The sequence below is a fragment of the Oenanthe melanoleuca genome, chromosome 25, assembly GCF_029582105.1.
Source record: "Oenanthe melanoleuca isolate GR-GAL-2019-014 chromosome 25, OMel1.0, whole genome shotgun sequence".
In the NCBI taxonomy this organism is placed as follows: domain Eukaryota; kingdom Metazoa; phylum Chordata; class Aves; order Passeriformes; family Muscicapidae; genus Oenanthe; species Oenanthe melanoleuca.
In genome coordinates this window covers 7792837-7809346 of record NC_079358.1, presented here as the reverse complement: position 1 = coordinate 7809346, position 16510 = coordinate 7792837, and the positions used below count along the sequence as shown (strand labels likewise).

General features: G+C 57.4%; 1 protein-coding gene across 10 annotated transcripts; it reads left to right on the top strand.

Moving 5' to 3' along the window:
* The first annotated feature begins 654 nt into the window (after positions 1-654).
* Positions 655-14408, top strand: LOC130262728 (solute carrier family 22 member 6-like). Of its 10 annotated transcripts, none has more exons than XM_056510144.1 (11): positions 655-742; positions 2725-3326; positions 4013-4116; positions 5196-5350; positions 6432-6600; positions 7032-7155; positions 8019-8128; positions 8673-8887; positions 10941-11049; positions 12699-12902; positions 14060-14408. In XM_056510144.1, exons 2-11 carry the CDS (start codon positions 2910-2912, stop codon positions 14127-14129), a joined length of 1677 nt encoding a protein of 558 aa, XP_056366119.1. In that variant the 5' UTR covers positions 655-742; positions 2725-2909; the 3' UTR covers positions 14130-14408. The 10 variants fall into 10 exon arrangements, with proteins under 10 accessions (XP_056366119.1, XP_056366116.1, XP_056366120.1 ...); XM_056510141.1 differs by having other exon boundaries at positions 2741-3326; positions 14060-14283; XM_056510145.1 differs by having other exon boundaries at positions 662-755; positions 2741-3326.
* The last annotated feature ends 2102 nt before the right edge of the window (positions 14409-16510 follow it).

Below are 16510 nucleotides of genomic sequence, written 5' to 3'. Positions count from 1 at the left end.
TGGACACCCCAAAGACCCAGGATCCCGAGGATCCGGGGGTTTGGATCCCCGGGATCCCAGGGACCCAAGATCCCGGCACCAGCGTGCCCAGACATCCCAGAGCTCAGGGATCTCGGGGACCCCGGGACCCCAAGGACCGAGGACTCCGGTGCCTGGATCCAGAACCCCTGATCCCTCCGGACCCCAAGGATCCCGGCATTCCCAGAATTCCCAAATTCCCGCGGATCCCGCGGATCCACGTGCCCACACCATTCCCGCCCGTCCCCTGACCCCGACCCGGGTGACCCCCCCCCGTCCCCCCCATCCCGCCCACGCTCCGCTGCCCCCGCCGCCCTCCGGCCCGGGGTCCAAGGGGCTCCCGGGGTCCAAGGGGCTCCCGGGGCCGCGGTTCAGAGCCCCCGGCGCTTCTCCCCATCAATGATCCCCCCTGGAGGGGTAGCACGGGGGGGGCCGGGGGTCCCCAGCTGCCCCGGGGGTGTCGGGGCCGAGGATGAGGATGGATTTACGGATTTGGTGGCACCTCGGGGCCACGGTTGGGTTCCCCCGTGGGCCCGGCGTGGTCGGCACCGGCGTTTCCGCCCCGGGAGCGTCTCCACCGACCCGTGGCCGGATCCGGAGTCAAACGTTAACCGGGACCGGGGCGGCCTTAAATAGCAGGAGGGGGCAGGGCAGGGCCATGGCGGGGGGAGAGCAGCCGGCCCAGGGCTCGGGCGCTGGGATCTGGAGCTGGGAGAGGAACCAGGTGAGTCCCACAGGTGAGTGATCAATACAGAGATCCATGGGTCGGTGGTGGAGAGCCCGGTGAGGTCAGGAGGGAGAGCAAAGATCAATAGATCAATCCATCAATGGAGAGAAGGGCTGATCAATAGAGATTAGAGGTCAGGGGGTTGATCAACAGGGAGATGAAAATAAAGAAATCAACCAACAGAGGCGTTAAAAGTCAGTAAATCAATCAAGAGAGCAATTAAAGATCAATAAATCAATCAATCAGAAGATTACAGGCCAAGAGACCAATCAATAGGGAGGTTAAGATTGATGCATTGATCAATAGATTGTAAATCAATAACTGGATCATTGGAATGATTGATGGAGATCATTATTCTGGTTGGTCAATCATGGTTCAATGGATTCATCAATAGAAAAATAGAGACCAATTAGATGATCAATTAATAGATTGGAGATCAATTAGTGGTACTAGAGATTCACTGACTAACTGATGGATCAATAGAGATCCCTCGAGATCAATAAATTGATTGATCAAGCCATGGTAGATTAATAGATCCATCAATAAGTCAATAGGTCAATAACAGAAACATATGGATCAATAAATTAATACATAAAGAGATTGTGGACTAATTGTGATCAACCCATTATAGATAGGGGGAGTCTAGTGATCAATGATTTATCAATAGAGAAAGAACTCGCTGGATTGATTGCGATCAATAGGTTGATCAATAGGTTGATTATCAGATAATTGATCTGTTGATAGGATCGATAAATGGGCAGAGACAGCAGAGAAATAAATCCATTGATCCGTGAATTGATTGATTGGGGGGGGTGAAGGAGGGACCGGGGGGGGCGGGGCTGAGGGAGGGACAGAGGGACGGACAGAGGGACGGGCGGACAGAGGGACAGAGGGACGGACGGACAGTCCGAGAGTCCGAGCCGGAGCCCGGCAGCGGCCGAGGGAGGAGGAGGAGGAGGAGGAAGAGCAGAGCAGGTGGGGATCGATTGATCGGGAGGGACCTGAGGGACAGGGGGAGAGAGGATTGATTGATTAATTGATTGATTGATCAAAAGATTGATTAATTGGGGAAGGGATGGGGGGGAGTTGAGAGCAAGAAATAATTAGTGATTAACTGATTGATTGATTGATTGATTGATTAATAGAGTGAGAGTGACAGGGTGATAGGCGGATTGATGAATAGATAATAGATCAAGCTATTGATAGATCAGACAGACAGACTGATCAATAGATCAAAAGAGATCGATCGATTGATAGCCTGGGCAGCAGATCGATCAATCAGACTGAGATAAATCCATTGATCAAGGGATGGATCAATCCACCCACACATCAGCTGATCCATCTGATGGACCAATACACTGATTGATTGATTGATTGATTGATTGATTGATTGCCGTTAGCCGGGCCCATGGCTGAGCTGGCGACCGCCCAGTGTCCACCTGTCCTTGGCCACTGTCCTTCCTCCATGGCCGGGTCCATCCTCATCCTCCTCCCTCTGCCCCTGGGTCACCCCTTGGTCACCCCTTGCTCACCCCTTGGTCACCCCTCCACTGGCCACCCACACCCTCCCTGACCTCCTGACCCGCCCTCTGTCCATCCTTGATCTGTCCATCACTGACCCCCCTTTGGCCATTCCTTGACCCCCCTTTGGCCATTCCTTGACCCTCCTTTGGCCATTCCTTGACCCCCCCTTTGGCCATTCCTTGATCCCCCTTTGGCCATTCCTTGACCCCCCTTTGGCCATTCCTTGACCCCCCCTTTGGCCATTCCTTGACCTCCCTTTGGCCATTCCTTGACCTCCCCTCTCTCTCTCCCTCCTCTCCCCTCAGCTGCCCAGGGCCGTGTCCAGCTCTGTCCCTCTCCGTCCCTGACCAGCTCCGACCCTGTCCGGCCATGTCCAGCTCTGTCCCTCTCTGTCCTTGTCCAGCTCTGGCCCTGTCCATCCCTGTCCAGCTCTGTCTCTCTCCATCTCTGACCAGCTCTGTCCCTGTCCAGCTCCGCCCCTCTCCGGCCGTGTCCAGCTCCGTCCCTGTCCAGCTCCATCCGTGTCCGGCCGTGTCCAGCTCCGTCCCTCTCCGTCCCTGTCCAGCTCCATCCCTGTCCAGCTCCGTCCCGGTCCGGCTCCGTCCCTCTCCGGCCGTGTCCATCTCCGTCCTGTCCGGCCATGTCCTTCGTGGAGCTGCTGGCCCGCCTGGGCGGCATGGGCCGGTTCCAGGTGACCTACGTGGCGGCGCTGGCCGTGCCGCTGCTGATGCTGGCCAGCCACAACCTGCTGCAGAACTTCACCGCCGGCGTCCCCGAGCACCACTGCCGGCCCCGGCCCGTGGCCAACGCCACCGCGGCCACCGCGGCCACCGGGGCCACCGCGGCCACCGGAGCCCCCGCGCCGCTGGCCGTGTCCATCCCCCGCGATGACCGGGGCCGGCCCCAGCGCTGCCGGCGCTTCGTGCAGCCCCAGTGGCACCTGCTGGACGCCAACGGCTCGCTGGCCAACGGCACGGCCGGCGGGGCGGCCACCGAGCCGTGCCACGACGGCTGGACCTACCTGGAGGGCACCTTCAGGGACACCATCGTCAGCGAGGTGAGCGGGCGGGAGGGGGCCGCGACCCCTGGTGACCCCTGGTGACCCCTGGTGACCCCTGGTGACCCCTGATGACCCCCGGTGACCCCTGGTGACCCCTGGTGACCCCCATGACCCCCATGTGACCCCCTGGTGACCCTGATGACCCCCGGTGACCCCTGGTGACCCCGTGGTGACCCCCATGACCCCCATGTGACCCCCTGGTGACCGCTGCTGACCCCCTGGTGACCCTGATGACCCCCGGTGACCCTTGGTGACCCCTGGTGACCCCCATGACCCCCATGTGACCCCCTGGTGACCCCCTGGTGACCCTGATGACCCCCGGTGACCCTTGGTGACCCCTGGTGACCCTGTGGTGACCCCCATGACCCCGTGGTGACCCCGTGGTGACCCTGATGACCCCTGGTGACCCCGTGGTGACCCCCTGGTGACCGCTGGTGACCCCTGCTGACCGCTTGGTCACCCTGATGACCCCCGGTGACCCTTGGTGATCCCTGGTGACCCCCGGTGACCCCGTGGTGACCCCGTGGTGACCCCGTGGTGACCCATGGTGATCCCCCGTGACCCCCTGGTGACCCCGGTGACCCCATGGTGACCCCGTGGTGACCCGTGGTGATCCCCCGTGACCCCCTGGTGACCCCGGTGACCCCGGTGACCCCATGGTGACCCCGTGTCCCCCCCCGCAGTGGGACCTGGTGTGTGACTCCAAGAAGCTGCGGCAGGTGGCCCAGTCCATCTACATGGCCGGGATCCTGCTGGGCTCCGGCCTCATCGGGGTCCTGTCCGACAAGTGAGGGGCTGGGGGGGACTGGGGGGGACTGGGGGGGACTGGGATGGATTGGGATGGACTGGGAGGGACTGGGAGGGACTGGGAGGTGTTGGGAGGGACTGGGGGGGATCTGGGGGGGACTGGGGGGGACTGGGATGGATTGGGATGGACTGGGAGGGACTGGGAGGTGTTGGGAGGGACTGGGGGGGAACTGGGGGGGACTGGGGGGGACTGGGAACGGGGACTGGGGGGGAACTGGGGGGGACTGGGAGGGACTGGGAGGGACTGGGGGGACTGGGAACGGGACTGGGATGGACTGGGGGGGAACTGGGGGGGACTAGGGGGACTGGGAGGGACTGGGAGGGACTGGGAGGGGTTGGGAGGGGCTGGGAGGAACTGAGAGGGAACTGGGGGGGACTGGGAGGGACTGGGAGAATCGAGGAACTGGGGGGGACTGGGATGGACTGGGAGGGGCTGGGAGGGGGAGGAGGTGCCGTGTTCTCTCTGGCTGTGCTGTCCCAGTGTCCCCAGTGTCCCCAGTGCCCCCAGTGTCCCCAGTCCCAGCAGGGCCTGTCCCCGTCTGTCCCCACGTCACTCCCAGTGTTCCCAGTGTCCCCAGTACCCGTATACTTCATCCCAGTGCTCCCAGTGCTCCCAGAGCTCCCAGTATAACCCAGTGCTCCCCATATCCCCCATCCCAGTGCCCCCAGTACATCCCAGCACTCCCAGTACATCCCAGTACATCCCAGTGCTTCCAGTGCTCCCCCAGCACTCCCAGTGCCCCCAATACATCGCAGTGCTCCCAGTGCCCCCAGCACTCCCAGTACATCCCAGCACATCCCAGTGCTTCCAGCACTCCCAGTGCTCCCCATATCCCCAATCCCAGTGCCCCCAGTACATCCCAGAGCTCCCAGTACATCCCAGCACTCCCAGTACATCCCAGTACATCCCAGTACATCCCAGTACCTCCCAGCACCTCCCAGCGCTCCCAGTACATCCCAGTACCTCCCAGCGCTCCCAGCACCCCCAGCGCTCCCAGTACATCCCCGTACATCCCAGTACTCCCAGTACATCCCAGTACCTCCCAGCGTGTCCCGCAGGTTCGGGCGCCGCGCGCTGCTCACCTGGTGCTACCTGCAGCTGGGCGCGCTGGGCGTGGGCACGGCCGCCGCCCCCTCCCTGCCCGTGTACTGCGCCTGCCGCTTCCTCACCGGGCTGGCCATGGCCGGCGTGTCCCTCAACTCCGCCTCCCTCTGTGAGACCCCCCCGGGGGACACGGACTGGGGGGACCCCGAAAAATGGGGGGAACCCAAAGGGAACCCCGAAAAAGGGAGGGAACCCAAAGGGACCCCAAAAAAGGGAGGGAACCCAAAGGGAACCCCGAAAAAGGGAGGGAACCCAAAGGGAACCCCGAAACAGGGAGGGACCCGCAAAGGGACCCCAGACTGGCGGGAAACCCAAAGGGAACCCCGAACTGGGGGGGAACCCCAAAGGGACCCCAAAAAAGGGAGGGACCCCAAAGGGTCCCCAGAAAAAGGGAGGGTTCCCAAAAAAGGGAGGGAACCCCGAAAAAAGGGAGGGATTCCCAAAAAAGGGAGGGACCCCCAAAGGATCTCCCAAAAAGGGAGGGACCTCAAACCAAGGGAGGGACCCCAAAAAATGGGAGGGACCCCCAAAGGGACCCCAAAAAGGGAGGGACCCCAAACCAAGGGAGGGACCCCCAAAGGGGCCCTCGAAAAAGAAGGGAGGGATCCTCAAAAAAAAAGGAGGGACCTCAACCTGGGGATGGATCCCCTAAACCAGGGAGGGACCCCAAAAAAGAGAGGGACCCCAAAAGAGAGAAGGATCCCCAAATCCGGGAGGGACCCCCAAAAAAGGGAGGGAACCCAAACCCAGGGAGGGACCCACACATCCAGCCCAAAACCCAATGACCCGTGGGAGGGTCAAACCCAACACCACTGACCCCAAACCAACCCCACAGTGATCCCACTGACCCCAACCCACTGACCCCAACCCAACCTGACCCCACTGATCCCACTGACCCCTCCCCACTGACACCAACCCCCTGACCCCACTGACCCCACTGATCCCACTGACCCCTCCCCACTGACACCAACACCACTGACCCCACTGACCCCACTGACCCCTCCCCACTGACCCCAACCCAACCCAACCCTACTGAGCCCAATCCCACCCCACTGACCCCTCCCCACTGACCCCTCCCCACTGACCCCTCCCCACTGACCCCTCCCCACTGACCCCAACCCCACTGACCCCAATCCCACCTACTGACCCCACTGACCCCTCCCCAACCCCACTGACCCCACTGCCCCCAGGCATGGAGTGGATCCCCACGGGGGCCCGGGCCGTGGTGGGCACCATCAATGGTTACTGCTACACCCTGGGCCAGTTCGTGCTGGCGGCCGCGGCGTTCGCGCTCCCGCACTGGCGGCAGCTGCAGCTCGCCGTGTCCCTGCCCTTCTTCGTCTTCTTCCTCTACTCCTGGTACGGGCCCAGGGTACAGGGCTGGTGTCCAGTGTCCGTCCCAGTGTCCGTCCCAGTGTCCGTCCCAGTGTCCATCCCTGTGTCTGTCCCAGTGTCCACCCCAGTGTTCATCCCGGTGTCCGTCCCAGTGTCCGTCCCAGTGTCCATCCCAGTGTCCATCCCCAGTGTCCATCCCAGTGTCCATCCCTGTGTCCATCCCAGTTCCTGTGTCCATCCCATCCTTGTCCCTGTGTCCATCCCCAGTGTCCACCCCAGTGTCCATCCCGGTGTCCATCCCTGTGTCTGTCTGTCCATCCCGCTGTCCATCCCGCTGTCCATCCCCAGTGTCCATCCCGGTGTCTGTCTGTCCATCCCGGTGTCCATCCCGGTGTCCATCCCGGTGTCTGTCTGTCCATCCCGCTGTCCATCCCGCTGTCCACCCGTGTCCGCAGGCTGTACGTGGAGTCCGCGCGCTGGCAGGTGACCGCGGGCCGGCCGGACCTGGCGCTGCGGGGGCTCCGCAAGGTCGCGCGGGTGAACGGCAGGAAGGAGGAGGGGGACAAGCTCAGCGAGGAGGTGGGGAGGGGCTGGGGGGCTCCCGGACCCCTGCGAACCCCCAGACCCCTCTGATCCCCCCCAGACTCCCCCAAGCCCCCCCGGATCTCTCTGATCCCCCAAACTCCTCGGGTTCCCCCCGGTCCAGACCCTTCTGATCCCCCCTAGACCCCTCAGATCCCCCGTGAATCCCCCCAGACCCCCCTGGATCCCTCAGATCCCCCCTGAATCCCCCCAGACCCCCCTGGATCCCCCCCTCAAACTCCTCGGATTCCCCCACATCACCTGGATCTCCCCCAGACCCCTGAATCCCCCCCGGATCCTCCCCAGACCCCCCTGGATCCCACCCGACAGCCCCCCGATCCCCCCGATCCCCCTTCTCAGCCCCGATCCCCCTCTGGATCCCCCCCCGGATCCCACCCTAGACCCCCCGAGCTCCCCCTGGATCCCCCTCATGTCCCCCCCAGATCCCCGCAGACCCCCCAGACCCCCTTGAATCCCCACCGATCCCCCTCCCCAGCCCCAATCCTCCCCAGATCCCCCCCCCGGATCCCACCCCAGAACCTCCGATCCCCCCCTGGATCCCTCCGACCGCCCCCCAAGCCCCCCGGATCCCCCTCCCCAGCCCCAATCTCCCTCTGGATCACCCCTGTATCCCTCCCAGACCCCCCGAGCTCCCCCTGGATCCCCCTCATGTCCCCCCCAGACCCCCCCGATCCCCCTCCCCAGCCCCGATCCCCCTCTGGATCCCTCCTGTATCCCCCCAGACCCCCCAGACCCCCTTGAATCCCCCCCGATCCTCCTCCCCAGCCCCAATCCTCCCCCGATCCCCCCCCAGACCCCCCGGACCCCCCAGACCCCCCAGACCCCCTCCCCTCTCGCAGGCGCTGCGGGCTCTGGCGCTCCGGGAGCCGCCGCTGCCGGGCGGGGCCGTGGCCGCGCTGGTCCGGACCCCCGGCATGAGGACGGTGTCGTGCGGGGTCTCCTTCGTCTGGTGCGTCCCCCTTTTCTTGGGAAAAATCGCTATTTGGGGAAAAAACGCTATTTGGGGAAAAAAACCCACATTTCAGGGATATAAACCATCGATTTTAGGGCAAAAATCGCTGATTTTGGGGTAAAAAAATCATCTTGTGATGGAAAAAAAATCCCTCCACCTTTTGGGGCAAACGCCCATTTTTTGGGGGAAACTCTTTCACTTGTTGGGAAAAAAAAATCTTCAGGGTGAGAAAAGGCATTTGGGGAAAAAATTCTCACCTTTTTGGGGAAAAACTCTCAGCTTTTGGGCAAGAAACTTTGAGGGGAAATAACCACCTTCTCTGAGGGGGAGAAAACACTTTTTGGGGTAAAAGCCCTCAAACCCCTCATCATTTAGGGAGGAAAAAAAATTTTCTGGGACAAACCCACAACTTTTGGGGCAAAAAAAAAAAATCTCTTGGGACTTCTCCCACCTCGTGTTGTTTGGGTCAAGCTCCGTTTTTTGGAGTCCCGGCTCGTTTTTTTGGGTGGTTTTGGCGCTGATCCGCCGGGTTTTGGCGCAGGTTCTCCACCAGCTTCGCCTATTACGGGCTGGCCATGGACCTGCAGGGCTTTGGGTTCAACGTGTACCTGAGCCAGGTGGTGTTCGGGGCCGTGGACATCCCGGCCAAGCTCCTCTCCGTGCTCGTCATCTCCGCGCTCGGGCGGCGCCTGGCGCAGGGCGGGGCCCTGGCGCTCGCCGGGCTCTGCATCCTCGCCAACATCTTCGTGCCCGGCGGTGAGAGGGGACAGGGAGGAGGGAGGGAGGGAGGGAGGGATGAAGGAGGGAGGGATGGAGGGATGGATGAAGGAAAAGGAGGTGGAGTGGGGATGGAGAGAAGGAGGGAGGGAGGGATGCAGGGATGGAGGGAGGGAGGGATGGATGGAGGGAGGACAATGGGATAGAGGAATGGAGGATGGAAAATGAGGTGGGGTAGGGATGGAGGGATGGAGGGATGGAGGGAGGGATGACAAAGGGATGGGGAGAAGGAGGTGGAGGAGAGATGGAGGGATGGAGGGATGGAGGGATGGATAAGGAAAATGAGGTGAGGTAAGGATGGAGAGAAGGAGAGAGGGAGGGATGAGGAAGGGATGACAAAGGGATGGGGAGAATGAGGTGGAGGAGGGATGGAGGACAATGGGATGGAGGAATGGATGAAGGAAAATGAGGGAGGGAGGAATGGAGAGAAGAAGGGATGGAGGGATGGAGGGAGGGAGGGAGGGAGGAAGGAAAATGAGGGAGGGAGGAATGGAGAGAAGAAGGGATGGAGGGAGGGAGGGAGGGAGAGAGGGAGGGAGGGAGGGAGGGAGGGAGGGATGAGGAGGGATGGGGAGAATGAAGTGGAGGAGGGATGGAGGATGGAGGGATGGATAAGGAAAATGAGGTGGGGTAGGGATGGAGAGAAGGAGGAAAGGAGGGAGGGATGGAGAGAAGGAGGGATGGAGGACAATGGGATGGAGGAATGGATGAAGGAAAATGAGGGAGGGAGGAATGGAGAGAAGAAGGGATGGAGGGAGGGAGGAGGGATGAGGAGGGATGGAGGGATGGAGGAATGGATGAAGGAAAATGAGGGAGGGAGGAATGGAGAGAAGAAGGGAGGGAGGGAGGGAGGGAGGGAGGGAGGGATGAGGAGGGATGGGGAGAATGAAGTGGAGGAGGGATGGAGGATGGAGGGATGGATAAGGAAAATGAGGTGGGGTAGGGATGGAGAGAAGGAGGAAAGGAGGGAGGGATGGGGAGAAGAAGGGAGGGAGGGATGGAGAGAAGGAGGGATGGAGGACAATGGGATGGAGGAATGGATGAAGGAAAATGAGGGAGGGAGGAATGGAGAGAAGAAGGGATGGAGGGATGGAGGGAGGGATGAGGGAGGGAGGGGAGATGGATTTCGGAAGGGATTCATGGAGGGAGGGATGGAGGGAGGGAGGGAGGGAGGAAGGGATGGAGGGAGGGAGGGAGGGAGGGATGAGGAGGGATGGGGAGAATGAAGTGGAGGAGGGATGGAGGATGGAGGGATGGATAAGGAAAATGAGGTGGGGTAGGGATGGAGGGAGGGAGGGAGGGAGGAGGGATGACAAAGGAATGGGGAGAATGAGGTGGAGGAGGGATGGAGGGATGGAGGGATGGAGGGATGGATGAAGGAAAATGAGGGAGGGAGGAATGGAGAGAAGAAGGGATGGAGGGAGGGAGGGAGGAGGGATGAAGGAAAATGAGGTGGGGTAGGGATGGAGAGAAGGAGGGATGGAGGGAGGGAGGGAGGGACACCGGGGGATGGAGAGAGGGTAGGACGGAGGGATGGAGGATGGAGGGATGGAGGATGGAGGGAGGGATGACAATGGGATGAGGGATGATGAAGGACCATCGGTGGGATGAAGGGTCATTGAAGAATGGTCATTGGAGGGGTGAGGGGTCACGGGGGGACACAGGGTCACTGTGGGGTGACCCCAGGGGTCATGGGGGGACACAGGGTCACTGTGGGGTGACCCCAGGGGTCACAGGGGGACACGGGGTCACTGAGGGGTGACAGTGACCCCAGGGGTCACGGGGGGACACAGGTCACTGAGGGGTGACCCCAGGGGTCACAGAGGGGACACAGGTCACTGTGGGGTGACAGTGACCCCAGGGGTCACAGGGGGACACAGGTCACTGAGGGTGACCCCAGGGGTCACAGGGGGACACAGGTCACTGAGGGGTGACCCCAGGGGTCACAGGGGGACACAGGGTCACTGAGGGGTGACCCCAGGGGTCACAGGGGGGACACAGGTCACAGGGTGACGCTGACCCCGTGCCCCAGAGCTGCCCGCGCTCCGCATGGCTTTCGCCGTCATCGGCAAAGGCGCCTTGGCCGCCTCCTTCAACTGCGCCTACATCTTCACCGGGGAGCTCTTCCCCACCGTCATCAGGTGGGTGTGGCCAGCACGGCCCCGCCCAGTCATCGTCCAATCATTGTCCAATCATCGTCCAACCATCATCCAATCATCATCCAACCATCATCCAACCATCATCCAATCATAATCCAACCATCATCCAATCATCATCCAACCATCATCCAATCATCGTCCAATCATTGTCCAATCATTGTCCAACCATCATCCAATCATCATCCAACCATCATCCAATCATCATCCAACCATCATCCAATCATCATCCAATCATCGTCCAAATCATTGTCCAATCATTGTCCAACCATCATCCAATCATCCAATCATCATCCAGTCATTGTCCAACCATCATCCAACCATCATCCAATCATCGTCCAGTCATTGTCCAATCATCGTCCAATCATTGTCCAACCATCATCCAATCATCATCCAGTCATCATCCAGTCATTGTCCAATCATTGTCCAATCATCATCCAGTCATTGTCCAATCATCCATTGTCCAATCATTGTCCAATCACCACCCACGTGCCAACCCAACCTCCATGAACCCAACACCTCATCAACTCAACTTTCATCAACCCAACCACTCATTAACCCAACTCCATTAACCCAACCTCCATCAACTCAATATCAACTCAACCTTCCATCAACCCAACCTCCATTAACCCAGCTCCTCATTAACCCAACTCTCATTAATTTAACCTCCATTGATCCAACCTCCATCGACCCAACCCATCATCAGCCCAATCTCTCATTAACCCAACTCTCATCAACCCAAACTCCATCAACTCAACGTCAACTCAACTTCCATGAACCAACCTCCATCAACCCAACTCCATTAACCCAACCCTTCATTAACCCAATTCCATTAACCCAACCCTTCATTAACCCAACTCCATTAAACCCAACCCTTCATTAACCCAACTCCATTAACTGAACTCTCATTAACCCAACTCCATTAACCCAACTCTCATTAACCCAACCTCCATCAACTCAACTCCATTAACCCAACCCTTCATTAACCCAACTCTCATTAACCCAACCTCCATCAACTCAACTCCATTAACCCAATCCTTCATTAACCCAACTCCATTAACCCAACTCCATTAACCCAGCCCTTCATTAACCCAACCCTTCATTAACCCAACTCCATTAACCGAACTCTCATTAACCCAACTCCATTAACCCAACTCCATTAACCCAACCCTTCATCAACCCAACTCCATCAACCCAATCTCCATCAACCCAATGTCCATTAACCCAATTGTCATCAACTCAACATTCTATTAACCCAACCTCCATTAACCCAACCCCTCATTAACCCTCATTAACCCCCATTAACCCCCATTAACCCCCATTAACCCCTCTCATTAACCCCCATTAACCCCCATTAACCCCTCTCATTAACCCCCATTAACCCCCATTAACCCTCATTAACCCCCATTAACCCCTCTCATTAACCCCCATTAACCCCCATTAACCCTCATTAACCCCCATTAACCCCTCTCATTAACCCCCATTAACTCAACCCCTCATTAACCCCCATTAACCCCTCTCATTAACCCCCATTAACTCAACCCCTCATTAACCCCCATTAACCCCTCTCATTAACCCCCATTAACCCCCATTAACCCCCCCGACCCCCGGCTGACCCCGGCGTTGCCCCGCAGGCAGACGGGGATGGGGCTGGGGGGCACCATGGCCCGCGTGGGGGGGATGGTGGCGCCCCTGGTTCGCCTCACGGCCGACGTGGCGCCGGCGCTGCCGCTCGTCATCTACGGCGCCGCGCCCATCGTGTCGGCGCTCGCCACGGCCGCGCTGCCCGAGACCCGGCACGCCGCGCTGCCCGAGACCGTGCGCGACGTCGAGAGGAGGTGGGGGACCCCCGGGCACCCCAAAAACCACAGGGACCCCCAAAACCAAAAACCCCTAGGGACACCCGGGGCACACCAAAAACCCCAGGGACACCCCAAAAACTACCCCAGGGACAACCCAAAAACCCAAAAAATACCCCAGGGACACCCCAAAAACCCCCAGGGACACTCCAAAAACCCAAAAAATAACCCAGGGACCCCCGGGGCACCCCAAATCCCCAAGGATATCCCAAAACCCAAAAAACCCCCAGAGACCCCCCAAAACCCCCCAGGGGCACTCCAAAAACCCCCAGGGACATCCCAAAACCCCAGGGACCACCGGGGACACCCCAAAACCCCCAGGGATCCCCAAAACCTCCCTGGGACCCCTCAAAACCCCCCAGGGATCCCCCAAAATCCCCGGGGACACCCCAAAACCCCCAGGCACCCCCTGAGAGCCCCACAGAGCCCCCGGGACCCCCGAGAGCCCCCAACCCTTCCCCGGGAGGACGATCCCCGTTTTGGGGTGGGATTGGTTCTTGGAGGGACCCGGGAACTTTGGGGTCAAAAAGGGATGAAGGTTTTGGGATGAAGATTTGGAGTTGGGTTGGAGGTTTTGGGGTTGAGTTTTGGGTTGGACATTTTGGGTTGGGTTGGACATTTTGGGGTTGGGATGAAGGTTTTGGGATGAAGATTTGGGGTTGGGTTGGAGGTTTTGCGGTTGAGTTTTGGGTTGGACATTTTGGGTTGGGATGAAGGTTTTGGGATGAAGATTTTGGGGTTGGGATGAAGATTTGGAGTTGGGTTGGAGGTTTTGGGGTTGGGGTGAAGGTTTGGGATGAAGATTTTGGGGTTGGGATGAAGATTTGGAGTTGGGTTGGAGGTTTTGGGGTTGGGGTGAAGGTTTGGGATGAAGATTTTGGGGTTGGGATGAAGATTTGGTGTTGGGTTGGAGGTTTTGGGGTTGGATTTTGGGGTTGGAGGTTTTGGGGTTGGATTTTGGGGTTGGAGGTTTTGGGTCGGGTTGGACATTTTGGGCTCAGGAAGAGCCGAGACTTTTGGGAACACTTTGGGGAGAAATTTGAAGCTTTTTGGGAAGGGTCGAAGGTTCTGGGATGGGGAAAGATGAAAATTTGGGGAGTTTTGGGGAGGAGCTGGGAGGTTTCGGGTCCCTGCAGGGCGGGGCACCTCGAGGACGACGCCGTCGCCGTCCCCCTGAGCAGCACCAAGAGCAAGGACGGAGCCTGAGGGGGGTCGGGACCCCCCGGGGGGAATTTGGGGCCCCCCTGGAGCCCCCCCAGCCCCTCCCCCCCAGATTCAATTATTTATTGAATCCAAATAATTAAATAAATCAATCCAATTATTTATCCAATCCCAAATAAAACCTGGTGGGAATTTTGGGATTTCGGTCTGGGGGTGTCCCCACCCCCCCCCCCCAAAAAAGGGCTGAGCCATGGGGGATCCCCCCTCCCCCTCCCCCACCCCCCCGAGCTCGTTAATTACAAATTACAAACGAACTTTAATTGCAGCTCCCGGAGCTCCTCGACCTTTGCCCCAATTCCGGAGATTTGGCTGCAAAACAAATCTGGGACTGGGATAAATTCACATTTCCAGGGGGAGAGAAAAATCCCAAACGGGGCAGATTTCACCCCAAAAAAACCTCAGGGGGGCAAAACCTCGGGGGGGTCCTTGGAGGAGCCACATCCCAACCCCAAAACTGGGAATTTTCACCCCAAACTGGGAATTTTCACCCCAAACTGGGATATTTCACCCCAAACTGGGAATTTTCACCCCAAAAACCGAGCAGCACAAGCTCAGAGCAGCCACATCCCAGATCCTAAATTCAGCTTTTTTACCCCAAATCCAGGCGCCCATCAGCCCCAAAATCCTCATTTTTAACCCCAAATCCCCATTTCTGCTCCAAAATCCCTTTTATCCCAAGATCTTTAATTTCTGACCCCAAATCCCCAATTTTTACCCCAAATCCCCAATTTTCCCCCCAAATCCCCATTTTTTACCCCAAATCCCATTCTCCCCCCACATTTCCCCCCAAACCTCCCTTTTTCCCCCCAATCAAACCCCAGGACTCCATTTTTAATATTTTTATTATGAAATTTGAGCCGTTTTGGGTTCGTTTCGCTCTTTCCCGGATAAGACACGACCGTGAAACTTCCCTGGGGGGGTTTGGGGTCAGCCCCCCCTTTTTGGGGTCAGTCCCCCATTTTTGGGGTCAGTCCCCCATTTTTGGGGTCAGTCCCCCCCGTTTTTGGGGTCAGTTTCCCCCTTTTTGGGGTCAATCCCTTTTTTTGGGATCAGTTCCCCAATTTTGGGGTCAGCCCCCCCTTTTGGGGTCAGTCCCCCATTTTTGGGGTCAGTTTCCCCATTTTTGGGGTCAGTTTCCCCATTTTTGGGGTCAGTTTCCCCATTTTTGGGGTCAGTTCCCCTTTTTTGGACATTTCCAAGTAAAAAATTCCCACTTTGAACCCAAACGCCGCCGATTCCCCCCAAAATCACACCGGGGAGGGGGAGGGGAGGAACCCCCGGGAGGGGCCTCAGGTCCCAAATTTTGGGGGAATTTCAGGGATTTGGGTCAATTTTGGGCACTTTGGGGGCATTTTTCGGTCTTTTTTTTGGGGTTATTTTGGCCAGTTTTGGGGATTTCGGTTGTTTTGGGGTAATTTCTGTGATTTTTGGGGTTATTTTGGGGCAATTTTTGTGATTTTGGGGCTTGTTTTGGTGTAATTTTTGTGATTTTTTTTTGGGATTATTTCTGTGATTTTTGGGGTTATTTTGGGGTAGTTTCTATGGTTTTTGGGGTTATTTTGGGGTAATTTTTGTGATTTTTTTCCATCAATTCCCAGTGAGATTTTGGGATATTTTGGATTTTAAAAATCATTTTGGGGATGTTTTTATCACTTTGGGGTTATTTGGTTCTTTTTGAGTAATTCATTTTTTTGGTTATTTGAATAATTTTGAATTACCTCAGTCATTTTGGATCAATTTTGGGGTTATTTCAATGTTATTTCAGAAAATTTGGGGCTACTTTGGTCATTTTAGGGACATTTCAGACTTTTTAAAATTATTATTTTGGTCATTTTGGAGCTGGTTTATTTTGGTCAAACTTTGGGGCTATTTCAGTATTTTTGGGATTATTTAATTTTGTGCATTATTTTGGTCATTTGGGGGTTATTTTTCCCATTTTTTGGGATTATTTTGGTCATTTTAGGGCTATTTTGGCCATTTTTTGGGATTATTTTTCCCATTTTTTGGTTTATTTTTCCCATTTTTTGGATTATTTTGGCCGTTTTTGGGGTTATTTTGCCAATTTTTGGGTTTTTTTGGGGCCCATCCCGGGGGGATCCGGGGGGGATTTGGGGGTGCAGGGGGGGAGGGGCACTCGGAGGTAGGTGCTTTAAAGTCCATTTTATTTTTATTTTTGATTTTTTGTTTTTTTGATTTTTGTTTTTTTTTTTAGAAAAACAGGCACATTCAGTCCAGGGGACCCGGGGGAGGAGGAAAAATTGGGATTTTTGGGGGAATTTGGGGAATTTTTGGGGGGTCCCCATAGCCCCTCCCCCAGCGGCGTTTTGGGGCCAAAAGGGGATTTTTTTTTTTTTTTTTTTTTTTTT